This window comes from Tachyglossus aculeatus, unplaced genomic scaffold (genome assembly GCF_015852505.1).
Source record: "Tachyglossus aculeatus isolate mTacAcu1 unplaced genomic scaffold, mTacAcu1.pri scaffold_121_arrow_ctg1, whole genome shotgun sequence".
NCBI classification, from domain to species: domain Eukaryota; kingdom Metazoa; phylum Chordata; class Mammalia; order Monotremata; family Tachyglossidae; genus Tachyglossus; species Tachyglossus aculeatus.
The window spans coordinates 992,047-1,015,619 of NW_024044850.1; the positions used below are offsets into that span (position 1 = coordinate 992,047).

The 23,573-nt window shown below is 60.3% G+C and overlaps 1 protein-coding gene across 1 annotated transcript in view; it reads right to left on the reverse strand.

Moving 5' to 3' along the window:
- Positions 1-506: 506 nt before the first annotated feature.
- The window catches only part of LOC119922699 (proline-rich protein 36-like), a 71,140-nt gene continuing 48,073 nt past the window's right edge, over positions 507-23,573 (reverse strand). Inside the window, exon 7 of the mRNA XM_038742383.1 lies at positions 507-1,614. Within this exon, the coding sequence (XP_038598311.1) occupies positions 666-1,614 (949 nt within the window). The 3' untranslated portion in view covers positions 507-665. The remainder of the gene's footprint in view (positions 1,615-23,573) is intronic.

Sequence of the window (23,573 nt, forward strand, 5' to 3'; positions counted from 1 at the left end):
GACGGAAATTAGAAGGGCGAGGAGGAGGACGAGGATGGATGAAGAAGCGGAGCACAAGGAGGAGAGCAAAAGATGACGACTCGGAGAATGACGAGAAGATGAAAAGTAGCATTAAGAGGACGAGGAGGAGGAGGGGGGGAGGAAGGGGACGGGGCGGGGAGAAGAAAGCGAGGAGGGAGACGACAAAGAAAAAAGAAGAGGAGGAGGACGACCACCACGGGAAAGATGAGGTCAAAAGCCAGGAGGGCAAGGAGGATGATGGCCATGAGGGGAGAGGACGAGACTGGGCTGGGGGGGGGGTGGGGGGGACAGAAAGAAAAAGAGGCAGAGGAGGGCCGGGAAGACCAAGTTGAGGACAACGAAGAGGAGGACAGAGAGAACTGGGGAGAAGATAAGGAGGAGGGGGGGAGGAGAAGGATGACAAGAAGGACCAGGAGGAGAATTAAAATGAGAAGGAAGAGGATGAGAAAGAGGACCATTCATTCACTCGACCATATTTACTCCATCTTCTTTATTGAGCGTGTGCCGCATACAGAGCCCTATACCGAGCGCTCGGAAAGGACGATTCAGCGACAGAGACGATCCCCGCCCGCACTGGCCTCACGCTGTAAATGGGGAGAGAAAGATGTCTAAACAAGTCGACGGGCGTCGACAGAAGCGGAATCTTAGGGACGTACGCGAGCGCTGCGGGGCGGGGACAGGGGGCGGCCGAGGAAGAGGGGGGGCTCGGTCCGGAAAGGGCTCCGGGAGGAGGCGAGCCTTCGACACGGATCCCTAAGCGGGGGACGCGTGATCAGTGGCTCTGAAGGAGGGAGGGCATTTCGGGCCGCCGGTAGACCGCGGACCGGGGCTCGACGGCGAGAAGGACAAGGGGGTGGAGGGCGACGAGGATGAGAACGGGAACGGCAACGAGGCCTACCGCAAGGGGGGAAGGGGAGGAGGAGGAGGAAGAAGACAGCCACGAGGATGAGCAGGACAACGAGAAAGAGGACAGGGAGGAGGAGGAGGATGGCGAGGAGGAGAAGAGAATGAAATATGCGACGAGGGGGATCGAGAAAACACGTTAAGGGGGAGGAGGAAAAATGCCAAGGAGGAAGTCGATGAGGAGAACCGCGAGAAGGAGGAGGAGGAGCGAGAGGAGGACAGACACCACGACCGAGAGGACATGGAAAAGGACGAGGAAAACGATGACAAGGAGCGGGAAGAGGACAGAGAAAGGGGAGGAGGGCGAGAAGGACAGAAACCCGGAGGAAGGGGACACGAAGGAGGGGGAGGAAGAGAAGGACGCCTCCGACGAGGTCGAGGACAACGTCGAGGACAGAGAGGGTCCCCGGGCGGGGGATGGCCGGGGGTGGTGCGGGGGAGGCCCCACTGCCGAGGCCTCTTCCGGCGACGTGAAATAGGATCGCTAAGCGCGGCTCCGACGGAGGTACGATCGGAGGCGCTCTCCCGTTCCTGGCCGACGCGTGTCCGAAACCTCGGGAGGGACGCCCGGATCCCGAAGGTTCGCGTTCCACAGCGTGCCCTCGGAGGGGACCGGTTCTCTCCACGGGTGAAGATCGCATCTCAGATCGCCGGACGCCAACATCTCCGGGTGCGTCGGTGGGCTCGGGGCTGAAAACATGAATGAAAAAAAGGGGGTTCAAACTTTTTCAGTTCGGCCAACATTCGACTCTCCCTCCTCCCGGCGAACCCCGACGCCGGGAGAGCCGGACCGACCGTCCGTGCCGCCCGAGACGAACGCAGTGCCGCTCCGCCCTGCCGATCGGTAACCGCCCCTTCCGGATCCGGGAGGGGCCTGTATTCCGGGAACCGGACATCCGACCAAAAGCGGACCAGATTCGATTTTGAAGACGATGCGCGACTTCGACTTTCCAGACCGAGTCTGGAGAGAGTGAGCGGGGGCAAGTCTGGAGGGAGCGGGGGGTGGGGGTAAGTCCGGAGGAAGCAGCAGGGGGCAGGTCCAGAGGGAGCAGGGGCAGCGAGTGGGGGGGGGGGGGCGCAAGTCCCGAGAGAGCTGGCCTGCAGAACCAAACAGAGAAGGGGGGAGCAGAACCAGACAGAGAAGGGGTGATAGAACCCGGTAGAAAAGGAGAGATAGGACCTTACAGAGAAGAACAATAGGACTAAAGGGAGCAGAAAGCATAGGCCCATACAGAACAGTGGGGATAGGTCCAGATGGAGCCGGGGGGCGGGGAGAGATAGTTCCAGACAGAACAGGGGTGGGGGGGGAATACTTCCGGAAAGAGCAGGGGGCGGGGGGGGCGGTCCCAAGAAAGGGGGGTCCGGTCCGGAGACAGCGGGGGAGGGGGCCGGTCTGGAGAGAGCAGTGTGTGTGTGTGGGGGGGGGGGGGGGGGTCCTGAGGGAGCAGGCGGGGGCGGGTCCGTAAGAAAGCGGGGCTGCAGAGCCAGACAGAGATGGGTGGCACAACCAGAGAAGGGGTGATAGGCCCAATCAAATCAATGAATCTATCAATCAATTGTTTTTATTAAGCACTTACTGTGTGCAGAGCATTGTACTAAGCACTTGGGAAGTACAAGTTGGCAACATATAGAGACGGTCCCTACCCAACAGTGGGCTCACAGTCTAGAAGGGGAAGACAGATAACAAAACATATTAACAAAATAAAATAAATAGGATGTGTACAAGTAAAATAGAGAAATACATATGTACAAACATATATACAGGTGCTGTGAGGAAGGGGAGGAGGTAAGGCGGGGGGATGGAGAGGGGGGCGAGGGGGAGAGGAAGGAGGGGGCTCCGTCTGGGAAGGCCTCCTGGAGGAGGTGAGCTCTCAGTAAGGCCTCGAAGGGAGGAAGAGAGCTAGCTCGGCGGACGTGGGGAGGGAGGGCGTTCCGGGCCGGGGGGACGACACGGGCCGGGGGTCGACGGCGGGACGGGCGAGCACGAGGCACGGTGAGGAGATTAGCGGCGGAGGAGCAGAGGGTGCGGGCCGGGCTGTAGAAGGAGAGGAGGGAGGTGAGGTAGGAGGGGGCGAGGCGACCGAGAGCCTCGAAGCCGAGGGTGAGGAGTTTCTGCCCGACGCGTAGGTCGATCGGTAGCCACTGGAGATTTTTGAGGAGGGGAGTAACACGCCCACGGCGTTTCTGGACAAAGACGATCCGGGTGGCGGCGTGAAGTACGGATCGAAGTGGGGAGAGAAAAGAGGACGGGAGATCGGAGAGGAGGCCGATACGGTGGTCCAGACGGGATAGGAGGAGAGCTCGAACGAGCGGGGTAGCCGCTTGGACGGAGAGGAAAGGGCGGATCTCGGCGACGTCGCAGAGCCGAGGCCGGCGGGTTTCGGCGACGCCTCGGACATGAGGGGCGAACGAGAGAGCGGAGTCGAGGACGACACCGAGGTTGCGGGCTCGTGAGACGGGAAGGACGGTAGTGCCGTCAACGGTGACGGGAAAGCCAGGGAGAGGGCGGGGATCGGGAGGGATGACAAGGAGTTCAGTCTTGGACATGTTGAGTTTTAGGTGGCGGGCAGACATCCAGATGGAGATGTCCCGAAGGCAGGAGGAGATACGAGCCTGGAGGGAGGGGGAGAGAGCAGGGGCAGGGATGTAGACTTGGGTGTCATCAGCGTAGAGATGATAGTTGAAGCCGTGGGCCAGATAGAGAAGGAGAGATAGGACCTTACAGAGAAGGGAATACTTCCAGATGGAGCATTGCGAGAATAGTTCCAGACCGAACGAAGAGGACGGGAAGTGTGTGTGTGGGGGGAAATCCTTCCAAATGGAGCAAGGCGGGAATACTTCCAGACAGAATGGGGGGGGGGGGCGTGGAAATACTTCCAGAAATAGCAGTGGGGGGCCTGTCCAGATAGAGCGGGGGTGGGGCGTCCAAAGAGAGCGGGTCCAGAGAGATCGGGGGGGGGGGGGTCCAGAGAGAGCGGGCGGGGGCAAGCCCAGAGAGAGCCAGACTGCCTAGCCAGAGAGCAAAGGGGGGCAGAACCAGACAGAGAAGGGGTGATAGGACCTTACACTGAAGGCCAATAGGACTAGAGGGAATGGGGGGAGGGGGGAGACAGGTCCAGACAGAGCAAAGGTGGGGGTTGGGGGAGATAGTTCCAGACGGAGCAAGGCCGGGGGAACAGTCCCAGACCGAGCAAGGCGGGGGAACAGTCCCAGACCGAGCAAGGCGGGGGAACAGTCCCAGACCGAGCAAGGCGGGGGAACAGTCCCAGACCGAGCAAGGCGGGGGAACAGTCCCAGACCGAGCAAGGCGGGGGAACAGTTCCAGACCAAGCAAGGCGGGAATAGTTCCAGACAGAGTTTGGAGAGAGCGGGCAGGGGCAAGTCTGGAAGGAGCTGGGGGGGCAAGTGGGAAGGGAGCGGGGGGGGGGGGCAGGTCTGGAGGGAGCCGGGGGTGGGGGGGGCAAGTCCGGAGGGAGCAGGGGTGGCAAGTCCAGAGAGTGCCAGGCTGCAGAACCAAACAGAGAAGGGGGGCAGAACTAGACAGAGAAGGAAGGGGTGATAGGACCAGGTAGAGAAGGAGAGATAGGACCTTACAGAGAAGGACAATAGGACTAAAGGGAGCAAGGAGCATAGGTCCTTACAGAACAGTGGGGATAGGTCCAGATGGAGCAAGGGGGGGGGGGGGGAATACTTCTAGAAAGAGCGGGGGGGGGGCGGTCACAAGAGAGGGTGGCCGGTCCAGAGAGAGTGGGGGGCCAGGTCCGAAGAGAGCAGGTGGGGCATGTCAGGAGAGAGGAGGCAGGGGTGGGTCCGGACGGAGGAGGCGGGGGCGGGTCCGGAGAGAGGGGGCGGGGGCGGGTCCGGAGAGAGCTGGGCTGCAGAGCCAGGCAAGGAAGGATGGCACAACCTGACAGAGAAGGGGTGATAGGACCAGTTAGAGAAGAAGAGATAGGACCTTACAGAGAAAGACAATAGGACAAGAGGGAGAAGGGGAAATAGGTTCATACAGAACAGTGGGAATAGGCCCACACAGAGCAAAGGGGGGGTGGGGGGAATAGTTCCAGACAGAGCAAGGCGGGAATACTTCCAGACAGAATGGGGGGGGGGGGGGGGAGATACTTCCAGAAAGAGCAGGGGGGGGTGCCGGTTCAGAGAAAGCAGAGGAGGGCGGTCCAGTGAGAGTGGGTGAGGTGTGATCTGAAGAGAGCGATGGGGCCCCGTCCCCTGAGAGCAGGGATGGGGGCAGGTCTGGAGAGCGTGCGGGGGGGGGGGGGGGGGGGGGCGGGTCCTGAGAGAGACGGGCTACAGAGCCAGACAGAGAAGGGTGGCAGAACCAGACAGAGAAGGGGTCATAGGACCAGATAGAGAAGGAGAGATAGAACATTACAGAGAAGCACAATAGGACTAGAGGGAGAGGGTGTGGGGAGGGGGATTCGTCCTTACAAAACAGTGGTTATAGGTCCAGACAGAGCAAAAGGGGGGTAATAGTTCCAGATGGAGCAAGGCGGGAATAGTTCCAGACAGAACAGGGTGGGGGGAAACTTCCTACAAGAGCAGGGGGCTGAGGCCGGTCCAGAGACAGCGGGGGGGTGGGGCCGGTCCAGAGAGAGCCGAGGTGGGGGCCGGTCTGGAGAGAGCAGGTGGGGTCAAGTCCAAGAGATCCGGGCTGCAGAGCCAGAGACAGAAGGGGGGCAGAACCAGACAGAGAAGGCATGATAGGACCAGATAGAGAAGGAGAGATAGGACCTTACAGAGAAGAACAATAGGACTGGATGGAGAGGCGGGAATTGTTCCAGACGGAGCAAGGCGGGAATTGTTCCAGACAGAATGGGGTTGGGGGGGGGGAGGAATACTTCCAGAAATAGCTGGGGGGGGTGGGGGGGCTGTCCGGAGAGAGCAGGGTGGGCGGACAAGTCAGGAGGGAGCGGGCAGGGGCAAGTCCACAGGGAGCAGGTGGGGGCGGGTCCAGAGAGAGCGGGCGGGGGCGGGTCCGGAGAGAGCGGGCGGGGGCGGGTCTGGAGAGAGCGGGCGGGGGTGGGTCCGGAGAGAGCGGGCGGGGGCGGGTCCGGAGATGGGGGGGCAGGAGAGCCAGACAGAGAAGGGGGACAGAACCAGACAGAGAAGGGTTGATAGGCCCTGATAGAGAAGGAGAGATAGAACATTACAGAGAAGGCCAATAGAACTAGAGGGAACAGGGGGGATAGGTCCAGCAGGGTGGGCAGATAAGTACAGAGGGAGCAGGCTGCTGCGGGACCAGAGGGAGTGGGCGGGGGCAGGTCCGGAGGGAGCCAGGCTGCAGAGCCAGAGAGCGAAGGGGGACAGGACCATGTAGAGAAGGAGAGATAGGACCTTACAGAGAAGGACAATAGGACTGGAGGGAACAGGGGGGATAGGCCCAGACAGAGCAAAGGGCTGGGGGGGATAGTTCCAGACAGAGCAAGGCAGGAATAGTTCCAGATGGAGCAAGGCAGGAACAGTTCCAGACAGAATTGGAAGGGGGTGGGCTACTTCCAGAAAGACCGGGACAGGGGGTGTGCCGGTTCAGAGAAAGTGGAGGGGGCTGTCCAGTGAGAGTGGGTGAGGTGTGGTCCAGAGAGAGTGGGGGGGCCCGGTCCCGTGAGAGCAGGGGTGGGGGCAGGTCTGGCGAGAGCGTGGGGGGGCATGTCCCAAGAGAGCCAGGCTACAGAGCCAGACAGAGAAGGGCAGCAGAACCAGACAAAGGGTGATAGGACCAGATAGAGAAGGAGAGATAGGACCTTGCAGAGAAGCACAATAGGACTAGGGGGAGCAGGTGTGGAGGGGGGGATAGGTCCACACAGAGCAAAGTGGGGGGAATAGTTCCAGATGGAGCAAGGCAGGAATATTCCAGACAGAAGGGGGTGGGGGGGAAACTTCCCACAAGAGTAGGGGGCTGGGGCCGGTCCAGAGACAGCTGGGGGGGAGGGGGGAGCGTGGTCCTGAGAGAGCCGGGGCAGGGGTCCGGTCTGGATAGATCAAGCGGGGTCAAGTCTGAGAGATCCGGGCTGCAGAGCCAGAGAGAGAAGGGGGGCAGAACCAGACAGAGAAGGGGTGATAGGACCAGATAGAAAAGGAGAGATAGGACCTTAAAGAGAAGGAAAATAGTACTAGAGGGAGCAGGGGGGATAGGTCCAGAAAGAGCAAAGGGGGTGGGGAGGAATAGTTCCAGATAGAATGGCAGGGGGCTGGGGGGCGGGGGGGGAGAGCTACTTCCAGAAAGAGCAGGGGGAGTGCCGGTCCTGAGAGAGCAAGTGAGGGGCGGTTCGGAGAGTGCGGGGGGGCCCGGTTTGGAAAGCGCGGGCAGGGGCGGGTCCAGACAGAGCCAGGCTGCAGAGCCAGAGAGCTAAGGGGGACAGAACCAGACTGAGGAGGGGGGACAGGACCATGTAGAGAAGGAGAGATAGGACCTTAAATAGAAGGAAAATAGGACTAGAGGGAGCAGGGGGGATAGGTTCATACAGAACAGTGGGGATAGGTCCAGACAGAGCAAAGGCGGGGAATTGTTCCACACAGAGCAAGGCGGGAATACTTCCAGACAGAATGTGGCGAGGGGGGCAGTCCAGAGGCAGCGGGGGGTGGGGGTGGGGGGGGTTCCAGTGAGAGCGGTGGGGGGCCTGTCCAGAGCAAGCAGGGTGGGGGCGATCGAGAGAGAGCCAGTGGGGGCGGTCCAGAGAGAGCGGGCGGGGGCAAGTCCGGAAAGAGCCAGGCTGCAGAGCCAGACAGAGAAGGGTTGATAGGACCAGTTAGAGAAGGAGATAGGACCTTACAGAGAAGGACAGTAGGACTAGAGGGAGCAGGGGGGATAGGTCCATACAGAACAATGGGGATAAGTCCAGACAGAGGAAATTTGGGGAGTAGTTCCAGACAGAATGGGGGGCCGGGGAGGAATACTTCCAGAAAGAGCAGGTGGGTGGGGGTGGGGGTGCCCATCTAGAGACAACCGGCGGGGGGTGGGGGGGGAGAGAAACGGTCCAGTGAGAGCGGGTGGGGCGGTCTGAAGATAGTGGGGGGGGGGGGGTGAGTCCGGAGATGGGGGGGAGGGGGCCGGGTCCCGAGAGAGCCCGGCTGCAGAGCCAGACAGAGAAGGGTGGCAGAACCAGACAGAGAAGGCGAGATAGGGCATTACAGAGAAACACAGTAGGACAAGAGGGAGCAGGGAGGATAGGTCCATATAGAACAGTGGGGATAAGTCCAGACAGAGCAAAGGAGGGGATTGGTTCCAGATGGAGCAAGGAGGGAATAATTCCAGCCAGAACGGTGGGGTGGGGGGGATACTTCCCGAAAGAGCAACGGGGGGGGGGGGGGGGCGGTCCAGGGACAGCAGGGTGGGGCGATCCCGGTCCAGAGAGAGCAGGGGTGGGAGTGGTCCAGAGACAGCGGGCCGAGGCCCGAGAGAGCGGGCCAAGGCGGGTCCGGAGAGAGCTGAGCGTCAGAGCCAGACAGAGAAGGGGGGCAGAACCACAGAGAGAAGGGGTGATAGGACCAGTTAGAGAAGGAGAGATAGGACCTTAAAGAGAAGGAAAATAGGACTTGAGGGAACAGTGGGGATAGGTCCATACAGAACAGTAGGGTTAGGTCCAGATAGAACAAGGTGGGAATACTTCTAGACGCAGCAAGGCGGGAATAGTTCCAGACAGAATGGGGGGCGGGGGGAGAATACTTCCCGAAAGAGCAGGGAGGGGTGCCGGTCTAGAGACAACGGGGGTGAGGGGGGAACGTCTAGTGAGAGCGGGTGGGTGGCAGTATGGAGAGAGCAGGGGTGGGGGTGGAAAGGAGAGAGCGGGGGAGGGGGGGCAGAACAGAGAAAGCAGGGGGCCGGGGCCGGAGAGAGATCGGGCCGGGGCGGATCCGGAGAGAGCCGTGCAGCAGAGCCAGACAGAGAAAGGGGCAGAACCAGACAGAGAAGGGGTAATAGGACCTTAAATAGAAGGAAAATAGGACTAGAGGTAGCAGGGGGGACAGGTCCAGACAGAGCAAAGGCGGGGAATAGTTCCAGACAGATCAAGACAGGAATACTTCCAGATGGAGCAATGCAGAAATCCTTCCAGACGGAGCAAGGCGGGAATAATTCCGGGGGGGGGGGAGTCCAGAGGCAGCAGGGGGGGAGGGGCGGTCCACTGAGAGCGGGGGGGGGGGCCTGTCCAGAGCAAGCGGGGTGTGGGGTGGTCGAGAGAGAGCCAGTGGGGGCGGTACAGAGAGAACGGGCAGGGGCAATTCCGGAGAGAGCCAGGCTACAAAGCCAGAGAGAGGGAAGGGGGGCAGAACCAGACAGAGAAGGGCTGATAGGACCAGATAGAGAAGGAGAGATAGGACCTTAAAGAGAAGGACAGTAGAACTGGAGGGAACAGGGGGGATAGGTCCATACAGAACAGTGGGGATAGGCCCAGACAGAGCAAAGTGGGGGGGAATAGTTCCAGACAGAGCAAGGCGGGAATACTTCCAGACAGAATGTGTGTGTGGGGGGGATACTTCCAGAAAGAGCAGGGGGGGGTGCCGGTTCAGTGAAAGCAGAGGGGGGCGGTCCAGTGAGAGTGGGTGAGGTGTGGTCCAGAGAGAGCGGGGGTGCCCCGTCCCGTGAGAGCAGGGGTTGGGGCAGGTCTGGAGAGAGCATGAGGGGGCCGGGTCCCGAGAGAGCCGGGCTACAGAGCCAGAAAGAGAAGGGTGGCAGAACCAGACAGAGATGGGGTGATAGGACCAGATAGAGAAGGAAAGATAGGACCTTACAGAGAAGCACAGTAGGACTGGACTGAACAGTGGGGATAGGTCCAGACAGAGCAAAGTGGGGGGGAATAGTTCCAGACAGAGCAAGGCTGGAATACTTCCAGACAGAATGTGTGTGTGTCGGGGGGATACTTCCAGAAAGAGCACGGGGTGGGTGCCGGTTCAGAGAAAGCAGAGGCGGTTGGTCCAGTGAGAGTGGGTGAGGTGTGGTCCGGAGAGAGTGGGGGTGCCCCATCCCGTGAAGGCAGGAGTGGGGGCAGGTCTGGAGAGAGCACGGGGGCGGCCAGGTCCCGAGAGAGCCGGGCTAAGGAGCCAGAAAGAGAAGGGTGGCAGAACCAGACAGAGAAGGGTTGATAGAACCAGATAGAGAAGGAGAGATAGGACCTTACAGAGAAGCACAATAAGACTAGAGGGAGCCGGGTGGGCGCGGGGGGGCGGGGGAGAGGTCCATACAGAACAGTGGGAATAGGTCCAGACAGAGCCAAGGGGGGAAATAGTTCCAGATGGAGCAAGGTGGGAATAGTTCCAGACAGAACGGGGATCTAGGGGGGAATACTTCCCAAAAGAATGGGGGGGGGGGGTGTCCAGAGACAGCGGGGGGGGAGGGGCAGTCCAGAGACAGGGTGGGTGGGCAGTCCTGAGAGAGCCGTCCAGAGACCGTGGGGGGGGGGGGGGGGCAGTCCAGAGACAGGGTGGGTGGGCGGGGAGGGGGGGATAGTCTTGAGAGAGCAGGCAGAGTCAGGTCTGGAGAGAGCGGGCTGCAGAGCCAGACAAAGAAGGGGGGCAGAACCAGACATAGAACGGGTGATAGGACCAGGTAGAGAAGGAGAGATAGGACCTTACAGAGAAGAACAATAGGACTAGAGGGAGAAGGGGGAATAGGTCCATACAAAACAGTGGGGATAGGTCTGGACAGAGCAAAGTGGGGTGGGGGGAATAGTTCTAGATGGAGCAAGGCAGGAATAGTTCCAGACCAAGCAAGGTGGGAACAGTTCCAGACAGAACGGGGGGCTTGGGGGGCGCACGCCGGAAATACTTCCAGAAAGAGCGGGGGGGGGGGGGGGCGGTCCAGAAAGAGCTGGGGGGTCGGGGAAATATTTCCTAGAAGAGCGGGTGGTGGGCCAATAAGAATACAGGGAACGGGGGGGTAGGGGGGGAATAGGTCCATATAGAATAGTGGGGAAGGTCCAGACAGAGCAAAGGCAGAGGGGCGATAGTTCCAGACCGAGCAAGGTGGGGCGGCGGGGATAGTTCCAGACCGAGCAAGGCTGGGTGGGGGGGATAGTTCCAGACTGAGCAAGGCTGGGTGGGGGGGACAGTTCCAGACCGAGCAAGGCTGGGTGCGGGGGATAGTTCCAGACCAAGCAAGGCTGGGTGGGGGGGATAGTTCCAGACCAAGCAAGGCGGTGCAGGGGATAGTTCCAGACCGAGCAAGGCGGGGGAATAGTTCCAGACCGAGCAAGGCGGGGGAATAGTTCCAGACCAAGCAAGGCGGGGGAATAGTTCCAGACCAAGCAAGGTGGGAATAGTTCCAGACAGAATCTGGAGAGAGTGGGCGGGGGCGGGTCTGAAGAGAGCTGGGCAGCAGAGCCAGACAGTGAAGGGGGGCAGAACCAGACAGAGAAGGGGTGATTGGACCTTAAATAGAAGGAAAATAGGACTAGAGGAAGCAGGGGGCATAGGTCCATACAGAACAGTGTGGATAGGTCCAGACAGAGCAAAAGTGGGGAATTGTTCCAGACAGAGGAAGGCGGGAATACTTCCAGACAGAATGTGGCCAGGGGGGCAGTCCAGAGGCAGCCGGGGCGCGGGGGGGCACTGAGAGCGGTGGCAGGGGGTCCACCAGTGAGAGCCTGGGGGTGGGGGAGGGTCTGTTCAGAGCAAGCAGGGTGGGGGCGGTCTAGAGAGAGCCAGTGGGGGTGGTCCAGAGAGAGCTGGCGGGGGCAAGTCCGGAAAGAGCCAGGCTGCAGAGCCAGACAGAGAAGGGGTGATAGGACCAGATAGAGAAGGAGAGATAGGATCTTAAAGAGAAGGACAATAGGACTGGAAGGAACAGGGGGATAGGTCCATACAGAACAGTGGGGATAGGCCCAAACAGAGCAAAGTGGGGTGGGAATACTTCCAGACAGAGCAAGGCAGGAATACTTCCAGACAGAATGGGGGGGTGGGGATACTTACAGAAAGAGCAGGGTGGGTGCCGGTCTAGAGAGAGCGGAGGGGGGCGGTCCAGAGAGAAAGGGTAAGGGGCGGTCCGGAGAGAGCGGGGGTCCAGGTCCGCAGAGAGCGGGGGTGGGGGCCTGGTCCGGAGAGAGCCGGGCTGCAGAGCCAGACAGAGAGGGTGGCAGAACCAGACAGAGAAGGGGTGATAGGACCAGATACAGAAGGAGAGATAGACCCTTAAAGAGAAGGAAAATAGGACTAGAGGGAGCAGGGGGGATAGGTCCATACAGAACAGTGGGGATAGGTCCAGACAGAGCAAAGGGGGTGGGGGGGAATAGTTCCAGACAGAATGGGAGGGGAGGTGGGAGGAGATTCTTCCAGAAAGAGCAGGGGGATGCCGGTCCTGAGAGAGTGGAGGGGGGCGGTCCAGTGAAAGCGGGTGAGGGGCGGTCCGGAGAGAGCAGGGGGCTCGGTCCAGAGAGAGCGGGTTGGGGGCAGGCAGGTCTGGAGAGAGCGGGGGGGGGGGGGGCAGCTCCGCAGAGGTGGGGGGCAGGTCTGGAAAGAGTGGGCAGAGGCGGGTCCGGAGAGAGCCGGGCTGCAGAGCCAGACAGAGAAGGGGGGCAGAACCTGACAGAGAGGGGGTGATAGGACCAGATAAAGAAGGAGAGATAGGACCATACAGAGAAGCACAATAGGATTAGAGGGAGCAGGGAGGATAGGTCCATACAGAACAGTGGGGATAGGTCCAGAAAGAGCAAAGGGGGGGTGGGGGAGAATAGTTCCAGACAGAACCAGGTGGGGGGATACTTCCCAAAAGAGCGGGATGGGTGGGCAGTCCTGAGAGAGCCGGGGGGGGTGGGGGGTGGGGAGGCTGGAGAGAGCGGGCGGGGTCAAGTCCAGAGAGAGAGCAGTCAGTGTGAAGTCTGGAGAGAGCCGGGCTGCAGAACCAGACAGAAAAAGGGGGCAGAACCAGACAGAGAAGGGGTGATAAGACCTGATAGAGGAGGAGAGATAGGAGCTTAAAGAGAAGGAAAACAGGACTAGAAGGAACAGGGGGGATAGGTCCAGACAGAGCAAAGCGGGAATAGTTCCAGACCGAGCAAGGCGGTAATAGTTCCAGATCCGAGCAAGGCGGGAATAGTTCCAGATCCGAGCAAGGTGGGAATAGTTCCAGACCGAGCAAGGTGGGAATAGTTCCAGACCGAGCAAGGTGGGAATAGTTCCAGACAGACTGGGGGTTGGGGGGGGGGAATACTTCCAGAAAAGGGGGTGGTCCAGAGAGGTAACCAGAGACAACTGGGTGGGTCCGGAGGGAGCGGGGGGCGGGGGGCGGGTCCCGGCGAGCGGGTAGGTCCCGAGGGAGCGGGCGGGCCCCAAGTGAGCAGGCGGGGGCAGGTCCCTTGGGAACAGGCAGGGGCAAGTCCCGAGGGGTCAGGGGGGCAAGTCCAGAGAGAGCAGTAGGGGACGGGTCCGGAGAGAGCAGGCAGGGGCAGGTCCGAAGACAGCTGGGCAGCAGAGCCAGACAGAGAAAGGGGGCAGAACCAGACAGAGAAGGGGTGATAGGACTTTAAATAGAAGGATAATAGCACTAGAGGGAGCAGGGGATATAGGTCCATACAGAACAGTGGGGATAGGTCCAGTCACAGCAAAGGTGGGGAATAGTTCCAGACAGAGCAAGGCGGGAATACTTCCAAATGGAGCAATGCGGTAATCCTTCCAGACAGAACAAGGCAGGAATACTTCCGGACAGAATGGGGTGGAAGGGGAGTCCAGAGGCAGCGGGGGGGGTCGGTCCAGAGAGAATGGGGGGAGGGGTGCGGTCCAGTGAGAGCGCGGTGGGCCTGTCCAGAGAAAGCGGGGACGGGGGTGGGGGGGGGCAGTCGAGAGAGAGCCCATGGGGCCGGGCCAGAGAGAGCGGGCAGCTGCAAGTCTGGAGAGAGCCAGGCTGCAGAGCCAGAGAGAGAGGGGGGGGGCAGAACCAGACAGAGAAGGGGTGATATGACCAGATAGAGAAGGAGAGATAGGACCTTACAGAGAAGGACAATAGGACTGGAGGGAACAGTGGGGATAGGTCCAGTCAGAAATAAGGCGGGGAATAGTTCCAGATGGAGCAGTGCGGTAATCCTTCTGGACAGAGCAAGGCAGGAATACTTCCAGACACAATGTGGGGGAGGGGGGGGGTCCAAAGGCAGCGGGGGGGGGGGGGGTCAGTCCAGAGAGAATGGGGGGAGGGGTGCGGTCCAGTGAGAGCAGAGGGGACCTGTCCAGAGAGAGTGGTGGGGGGGGCAGTCAAGAGAGAGCCCATGGGGCCGGTCCAGATAGAACGGGCAGCTGCAAGTCTGGAGAGAGCCAGGCTGCAGAGCCAGAGAGAGAAGGGGGGCAGAACCAGGCAGGGAAGGGGTGATAGGACCTGACAGAGAAGGAGAGATAGGACCTTACAGAGGACAATAGGACTGGAGCGAACTGGGGGGATAGGTCCATACAGAACAGTGGGGATAGGCCCAGACAGAGCGGGGGGGGGGGGGCGTGGAGAATCGTTCCAGACAGAGCAAGGCAGGAATACTACCAGATGGAGCAAGGCGGGAATACTTCCAGACAGAATTGGGGCGGGGGGGGGGGGGGGGGAGTGCAGAGGAAGCAGGGGGTGCGGTCCAATGAGAATGGTGGGGGTGCTGTCCAGTGAGACCTGCGGTGCGGGGGGGCTGTCCAAAGAGAGTGGGGGAGGCAGTCCAGAGAATGCCGGTGGGGGCGATCAAGAGAGAGCGGGTGGGGGCAAGTCTGGAGAGAGCCAGGCTGCAGAGCCAGAGAGAGAAGGGGTGATAGGACCAGATACAGAAAGAGAGATAGGACCTTACAGAGAAGGCCAATAGGACTAGAGGGAGCAGTGGGGATAGGTCCAGACAGAGCAAAAGGGGGCAGGGGGAATAGTTCCAGACAGAATGGAGGTGGGGGGGAATACTTCCAGAAATAGCTTGGGGGTGGGGGGGGGGTGTCCGGAGACAGCATTGTGGGCGGGCAAGTCAGGAGGGAGCGGGAGTGGGCAGGTCCAGAAATAGCGGGCAGGGGCAGGTCCGGAGAGAGCGGGCGGGGGGGGGGGTCCGGAGAGAGCCGGGCTGCAGAGCCAGACAGAGCAGGATGGCACAACCAGACAGAGAAGGAGAGATAGGACCTAACAGAGAAGGACAATAGGACTAGAGGGAGAAGGGGGAATAGGTTCATACAGAACAGTGGGGATAGGTCCAGACAGAGCAAAGTGGGGAAATGGTACAGAGACAGTGGGGGGGGCGGGGGGGGCAGCAGGTCTGGAGAGAGAAGGCGGGGTCAAGTCCGAGAGATCCGGGCTGCAGAGCCAGAGAGAGAAGGGGGGCCGAACCAGACAGAGAAGGGGTGATAGGACCAGATAGAGAAGGAAAGATAGGACCTTAAAGAGAAGGAAAATAGGACTAGAGGGAGCAGGGGGGATAGGTCCATATAGAACAGTGGGGACAGGTCCAGACAGAGCAAAGGGGGTGGAGGGGCAGGCAGGCAGGGGTAGGTCCGGAGAGAGCGGGTGGGGGCGGGTCCGGAGAGAGCCGGGCAGCAGAGCCAGACAGAGAAAGGGTGATAGGACATTACGGAGAAGGTCAATAGAACTAGAGGGAACAGAGGGGATAGGTCAAGCAGGGTGGGCAGATAAATACAGAGGAAGCACGTAGGGGCAGGTCCAGAGGGAGCAGACTGCGGTGGGACCAGAGGGAGTGGGCGGGGCCGGGGCCGGAGGGAGCGGGCGGGTGCAGGTCCAGTGGGGCTGGGTCCCGAGGAAGCAGGTCCGGAGGGAGCAGGCGGGGGCGGGTCCGGAGGGAGCAGGTCCGGAGGGAGCGGGCGGGGGCGGGTCCGGAGGGAGCCAGGCTGCAGAGCCAGAGAGCGAAGGGGGGCAGAACCAGACAGAGGAGGGGTGACAGGACCAGATAGACAAGGAGAGATAGGACCTTAAACGGAAGGAAAATAGGACTAGAGGGAGCAGGGGGGATAGGTCCAGACACAGCAAAGGGGGTGGGGGGGGGAATACTTCCAGATGGAGCAAGGCGGTAATAGTTCCAGACAGAATGGGGGGGCGGGGTACTTCCAGAAAGAGCAGGAGGGGTGCCGGTTCAGAGAAAGCAGAGGGGGCGGTCCAGTGAGAGTCGGTGAGGTGTGGTCCGGAGAGAGCGGGGGTCCCGGTCCCGTGAGAGCAGGGATGGGGGCAGGTCTGGAGAGAGCGCAGGGGGGTGCGGATACCGAGAGAGCCAGGCTACAGAGCCAGACAGAGAAGGGTGGCAGAACCAGACAGAGAAGGGGTGATAGGACCAGATAGAGAAGGAGAGATAGGACCTTACAGAGAAACACAATAGGACTCGAGGGAGCGGGTGTGTGGGGGGGATAAGTCCATACAGAACAGTGGGGATAGGTACAGAGTAAAGGGGGGGGGGGGAATAGTTCCAGACAGAACGCCGTGGGGGGAAACTTCCCAAAAGAGCAGGGGGCTGGGGCCCGTCTAGAGACAGCTGGTGGGGGGGGCGGTCTGGAGAGATCAGGCGGGGTCAAGTCTGAGAGATCCGGGCTGCAGAGCCAGAAAGAGAAGGGGGGGCAGAACCAGACAGAGAAGGGGTGATAGGACCAGATAGAGAAGGAGAGATAGGATCTTAAAGAGAAGGAAAATAGGACTAGAGGGAGCAGGGGCGATAGGTCCATACAGAAAAGTGGGGGTAGGTCCAGACACAGCAAAGGGGGTGGGGGGGAATACTTCCAGATGGAGCAAGGTGGTAATAGTTCCAGACAGAATGGGGCAGGGGTACTTCCAGAAAGAGCAGGAGGGGTGCCAGTTCAGAGAAAGAGGGGGGCGGTCCAGTGAGAGTGGGTGAGGTGTTGTCCGGAGAGAGCAGTGGGGCCCGGTCCCATGAGAGCAGGGATGGGGGCAGGTCAGGAGAGAGCGCGGGGGGAGGGGGGGCCGGGTCCCGAGAGAGCCAGGCTACAGAGCCAGACAGAGAAGGGTGGCAGAACCAGACAGAGAAGGGGTGATAGGACCAGTTAGAGAAGGACAGATAGGACCTTACAGAGAAGCACAATAGGACTAGAGGGAGCGGGTGTGTGGGGGGGGATAGGTACAGACAGAGCAAAGGGGGGGAATGGTTCCAGACAGAACGCCGTGGGGGGAATCTTCCCACAAGAGCAGGGGGCTGGGGCCGGTCCAGAGACAGCTGGGGGGGGGGGGGGGGGGGGCGCGGTCTGGAGAGAGCAGGCGGGGTCAAGTCTGAGAGATCCGGGCTGCAGAGCCAGAAAGAGAAGGGGGGCAGAACCAGACAGAGAAGGGGTGATAGGACCAGATAGAGAAGGAGAGATAGGACCTTAAAGAGAAAGAAAATAGGACTAGAGGGAGCAGGGGGGATAGGTCCATACAGAACAGGGGGATAGGTCCAGGAAGAGCAAAGAGGGTGGGGGGGAATACTTCCAAATGGCACAAGGCGGTAATAGTTCCACACAAAATCGGGGGGGGGGGGGGCTACTTCCAGAAAGAGCAGGGGGGGTGCCGGTTCAGAGAAAGCAGAGGAGGGCGGTCCAGTGAGAGTGGGTGAGGTGTGGTCCGGAGAGAGCGGTGGGGCCCGGTCCCCTGAGAGCAGGGATGGGGGCAGGTCTGGAGAGCTCGCGGCAGGGGGGTGGGGGTGGGGTGTCCTGAGAGAGACGGGCTACAGAGCCAGACAGAGAAGGGTGGCAGAACCAGACAGAGAAGGGGTGATAGGACCGTACAGAGAAGCACAATAGGACTGGAGGGAGAGGGTGCAGGGGGGGATAGGTCCATACAAAACAGTGGTTATAGGTCCAGACAGAGCAAAGGAGGGGGGGAATAGTTCCAGATGGAGCAAGGCGGGAATAGTTCCAGACAGAACGGGGTGGGGGGAAAACTTCCGACAAGAGCAGGGGGCTGGGGCCGGTCCAGAGACAGCGGGGGGGTGGGGGTGGTCCTGAGAGAGCCGGGGGGGGGGGGGCGGTCTGGAGAGAGCAGGCGAGGTCAAGTCTGAGAGATCCGGGCTGCAGAGACAGAGAGAAAAGGGGGGCAGAACCAGACAGAGAAGGCATGATAGGACCAGATAGAAAAGGAGAGATAGGACCTTACAGAGAAGAACAATTGTTCCAGATGGAGCAAGGCGGGAATTGTTCCAGACAGAACAGGGGTGGGGGGGAATACTTCCAGAAATAGCTGTGGGGCGGGGGGGGGGGGGCTGCCCGGAGAGAGCAGGGTGGGCGGGCAAATCAGGAGGGAGCAGGCGGGGGTGGGTCTGGAGAGAGAAGGCAGGGGCGGGTCTGGAGAGAGCGGGCGGGGGCGGGTCCGGAAAGACCGGGGCAGCAGAGCCAGACAGAGAAGGGGGACAGAACCAGACAGAGAAGGGTTGATAGGCCCAGATAGAGAAGGAGAGATAGAACATTACAGAGAAGGCCAATAGAACTAGAGGGAACGGGGGGATAGGTCCATACAGAACAGTGGGGATAGGTACAGCAGGGTGGGCAGATAAGTACAGAGGGAGCAGGAAGGGGCAGGTCCAGAGGGAGCAGGCTGCTGCGAGACCAGAGGGAGCGGGCGGGGGCAGGTCCGCAGGGAGCGGGCGGGGGCAGGTCCGGAGAGAGCCAGGCTGCAGAGCCAGAGAGTGAAGGGGGACAGGACCATGTAGAGAAGGAGAGATAGGACCTTACAGAGAAGGACAATAGGACTGGAGGGAACAAGGGTTATAGGCCCAGACAGAGCAAAGTGCGGGGGGGATAGTTCCAGACAGAGCAAGGCAGGAATACTTCCAGATGGAGCAAGGCAGGAATAGTTCCAGACAGAATTGGAGGGGGGGGGTTACTTCCAGAAAGACCGGGGGGGGGGGGGGGTGCTGCTTCAGAGAAAGTGGTGGGGGCAGTCCAGTGAGAGTGGGTGAGGTGTGGTCCAGAGAGAGTGGGGGGGCCCGGTCCCCTGAGAGCAGGAGTGGGGGCAGGTCTGGAGAGAACGCAGCGGGGGCAGGTCCCGAGAGAGCCGGGCTACAGAGCCAGACAGAGAAGGGGTGATAGGACCAGATAGAGAAGGAGAGATAGGACCTTGCAGAGAAGCACAATAGGACTAGGGGGAGCTGGTGTGGAGGGGGGGATAGGTCCAGACAGAACAAAGGTGGGGGGAGTAGTTCCAGATGGAGCAAGGCAGGAATATTCCAGACAGAACGGGGTGGGGGGAAACTTCCCACAAGAGCAGGGGGCTGGGCCCGGTCCAGAGACAGCGGGGGGGAGGGGGGGGAGCGCGGTCCTGAGAGAGCCGGGGCGGGGGGCCCGTCTGGAGAGATCAAGCGTGGTCAAGTCTGAGAGATCCGGGCTGCAGAGCCAGAGAGAGAAGGGGGGCAGAACCAGACAGACAAGGGGTGATAGGACCAGATAGAGAAGGAGAGATAGGACCTTAAAGAGAAGGAAACTAGTACTAGAGGGAGCAGGGGGGATAGGTCCAGAAAGAGCAAAGGGGGTGGGGAGGAATAGTTCCAGATAGAATGGCAGGGTGTGGGGGGGGAGAGATACTTCCAGAAAGAGCAGGGGGAGTGCCGGTCCTGAGAGAGCAAGTGAGGGGCGGTTCAGAGAGTGCGCGGGGGGGGCCCGGTTTGGAGAGAGCGGGCAGGGGCGGGTCCAGAGAGAGCCAGGCTGCAGAGCCAGAGAGCTAAGGGGGGCAGAACCAGACAGAGGAGGGGGGACAGGACCATATAGAGAAGGAGAGATAGGACCTTGCAGAGAAGCACAATAGGACTAGGGGGAGCGGGTGTGGAGTGGGGGATAGGTCCATACAGAACAGTGGGGATACGTCCAGACAGAGCAAAGGGGCGGGGGGGGGGGGGGGGATAGTTCCAGATGGAGCAAGGCAGGAATAGTTCCAGACAGAACAGGGTGGGGGGGAAACTTCCCAAAAGAGCAGGGGGCTGGGGCCAGTCCAGAGACAGCGGGGGGGGGGGGGGGAGCGGTCCTGAGTGAGCCGGGGGGGGGGGGCCGGTCTGGAGAGAGCTGGCGGGGTCAAGTCTGAGAGATCCAGGCTGCAGAGCCAGAGAGAGAAGGGGTGCTGAACCCGACAGAGAAGGGGTGATAGGACCAGATAGAGAAGGAGAGATAGGACCTTAAATAGAATAGAAGGAAAATAGGACTAGAGGGAGCAGGGGGGATAGGCCCATACAGAACAGTGTGGATAGGTCCAGACAGAGCAAAGGCGGGGAATTGTTCCAGACAGAGCAAGGCGGGAATACTCCCAGACAGAATGTGGCGAGGGGGGCAGTCCAGAAGCAGGGGTGGGGGGTGGGGGTGGGTGTCCAGTGAGAGCGGTGGGGGGGTCCACCAGTGAGAGCCGGGGGGGGGGGGGGGGGCTTGTCCAGAGCAAGCAGGGTGGGGGCGGTCCAGAGAAAGCGGTCGGGTGCAAGTCTGGAAAGAGCCAGGCTGCAGAGCCAGACAGAGAAGGGGTGATAGGACCAGTTAGAGAAGGAGATAGGACCTTACAGAGAAGGACAGTAGGATTAGAGGGAGCAGGGGGAATAGGTCCATACAGAACAGTGGAGATAAGTCCAGACAGAGCAAATTTGGGGAGTAGTTCCAGACAGAATGGGGGGCCAGGGAGGAATACTTCCAGAAAGAGCAGGGGGGGGTGCCGGTCCAGAGACAGCCGGTGGCGGGCGGGGGCAGGATGGTCCAGTGAGAGCGGGTGGGGTGGTCTGAGGAGAGTTGGGGGGGGGGGCGATTCCGGAAGCACAATAGGACGAGAGGCAACAGGGGGGGATAGGTCCATACAGAACAGTGGGGATAGGTCCAGACAGAGCAAAGGGGGTGAGGGGGCATAGTTCCAGACGGAGCAAGGTGGGAATAGTTCCAGACAGACTGGGGATGGGGGGAATAATAATACTAATGATGGCATTTGTTAAGCGCTTACTATGTGCACAGCACTGTTCTAAGCACTGGGGGGAATACAAGGTGATCAAGTTGTCCCATGGGGGGCTCACAGTCTTAAACCCCATTTTACAGATGAGGTAACTGAGGCTCAGAGAAGTTAAGTGACTTGCCCAAGGTCACACAGCAGACTTGGCGGAGTCGGGATTCGAACCCACTGACCTCTGACTCCAAAGCCCGTGCTCTTTCCACTGAGCCACACTGCTTCTGGAATGCCTCCAGAAAGAGAGGGGGGGCGGTCCCCAGAGAGTACCGGTCCGAAGAGAGCAGGGTGGGCAGGTAACAACAGACGGAGCAGGAGGGGGCAAGTACGGATGGAAAAGGAGGGGGCGGGTTCTGAGGGAAAGGGCGGGGGCGGGTCCCGAGGGAAAGGGCGGGGGCGGGTCCCGAGGGAAAGGGCGGGGGCGGGTCCCGAGGGAAAGGGCGGGGGCGGGTCCTTAGAGAGCTGGGCAGCAGAGTCAGACAGAGAAGGGGTAATAGGACCTTAAATAGAAGGAAAATAGGACTAGAGAGAGCAGGGGGGATAGGTCCAGACAGAGCAAAGGCGGGGAATTGTTCCAGACAGATCAAGACGGGAATACTTCCAGATGGAGCAATGCAGAAATCCTTCCAGATGAAGCAAGGCGGGAATAATTCCAGACAGAAAAGGGGAGGGGGGGGAAAGTCCAGAGGCAGGGTGGAGGGGCCTGTCCAGAGCGAGCAGGATGGGGGGGCGGTCGAGAAAGAGCCAGTGGGGGTGGTACAGAGAGAGCGGGCAGGAGCAATTCCTGGAGACAGCCAGGCTGCAAAGCCAGAGAGAGGGAAGGGGGGCAGAACCAGACAGACAAGGGGTGATAGAACCAGATAGAGAAGGAGAGATAGGACCTTACAGAGAAGCACAGTAGGACTGGAGGGAACAGGGGGGATAGGTCCATACAGAACAGTGGGAATAGGCCCACACAGAGCAAAGTGGGGGGGAATAGTTCCAGACGGAGCAAGGCGGGAATACTTCCAGACAGAATGTGTGTGTGTGTGTGGGGGGGGGGGGGGATACTTCCAGAAAGAGCAGGGGGGGTGCCGGTTCAGAGAAAGCAGAGGCGGGCGGTCCAGTGAGAGTGGGTGAGGTGTGGTCCGGAGAGAGCGGGGGTGCCCCGACCCGTGAGAACAGGGGTGGGGGCAGGTCTGGAGAGATCGCGGCGGGGCCGGGTCCCGAGAGAGCCGGGCTAAAGAGCCAGAAAGAGAAGGGTGGCAGAACCAGACAGAGAAGGGGTGATAGAACCAGACTAGAGAAGGAGAGATAGGACCTTACAGAGAAGCACAATAAGACTAGAGGGAGCCGGGTGGGCAGCGCAGGTGGCGGGGGAATAGGTCCATACACAACAGTGAGAATAGGTCCAGACAGAGCAAAGGGGGGAAATAGTTCCAGATGGAGCAAGGTGGGAATAGTTCCAGACAGAACGGGGATCTAGGGGGGAATACTTCCCAAAAGAGCGGGGGGGGGGGGGGCGGTCCAGAGACAGCAGGGGGAGGGGCAGTCCAGAGACAGGGCGGGTGGGCAGTCCTGAGAGAGCCGTCCAGAGACGGGGGTGGGGGGGGGCAGTCCAGAGACAGGGGGGGTGGGCGGGGGGGGGGGGGCTAGTCTTGAGAGAGCAGGCGGAGTAAGGTCCGGAGAGAGCGGGCTGCAGAGCCAGACAAAGGGGGGCAGAACCAGACATAGAAAGGGTGACAGGACCAGATACAGAAGGAGAAATAGGACCTTACAGAGAAGAACAATAGGACTAGAGGGAGAAGGGGGAATAGGTCCATACAGAACAGTGGGGATAGGTCCAGACAGAGCAAAGCGGGGTCGGGGGAATAGCTCTAGATGGAGCAAGGCAGGAATAGTTCCAGAACAAGCAAGGTGGGAACAGTTCCAGACAGAACGGGCGGGTGGGGGGACGCACGCCAGAAATACTTCCAGAAAGAGCGGGGGGGGGGGGGGGGCGGTCTAGAGAGAGCAGGATCCGGGGGCGGTCCAGAGAGAGCTGGGGGTCGGGGAAATATTTCCAGGAAGAGCGGGGGGTGGACCAATAAGAATAGAGGGAACGGGGGGTGGGGGTGGGGGGAACAGGTCCATATAGAATAGTGGGGAAGGTCCAGATGGAGCAAAGGCAGAGGGGGGATAGTTCCAGACCGAGCAAGGCGGAGGGGGGGGGATAGTTCCAGACTGAGCAACGCTGGGGGGAGGGGGGGGATAGTTCCAGACCGAGCAAGGCGGGGCAATAGTTCCAGACCAAGCAAGGTGGGGCAATAGTTCCAGACCAAGCAAGGTGGGAATATTTCCAGACAGAATCTGGAGAGAGTGGGCGGGGGCGGGTCTGAAGAGAGCTGGGCAGCAGAGCCAGACAGTGAAGGGGGGCAGAACCAGACAGAGAAGGGGTGATAGGACTTTAAATAGAAGGAAAATAGGACTAGAGGGAACAGGGGGGATAGGTCCATACAGAACAGTGTGGATAGGTCCAAACAGAGCAAAGGTGGGGAATTGTTCCAGACAGAGGAAGGCGGGAATACTTCCAGACAGAATGTGGAGAGGGGGGCAGTCCAGAGGCAGTGGGGGGGGGGGGGGTCCACCAGTGAGCCGGGGGGGCCTGTCCAGAGCAAGCAGGGTGGGGGCGGTCCAGAGAGAGCGGGCAGGGGGCAAGTCCGGAAAGAGACAGGCTGCAGAGCCAGACAGAGAAGGGGTGATAGGACCAGATAGAGAAGGAGAGATAGGACCTTAAAGGGAAGGTCAATAGGACTGGAAGGAACGGGGGGATAGGTCCATACAGAACAGTGGG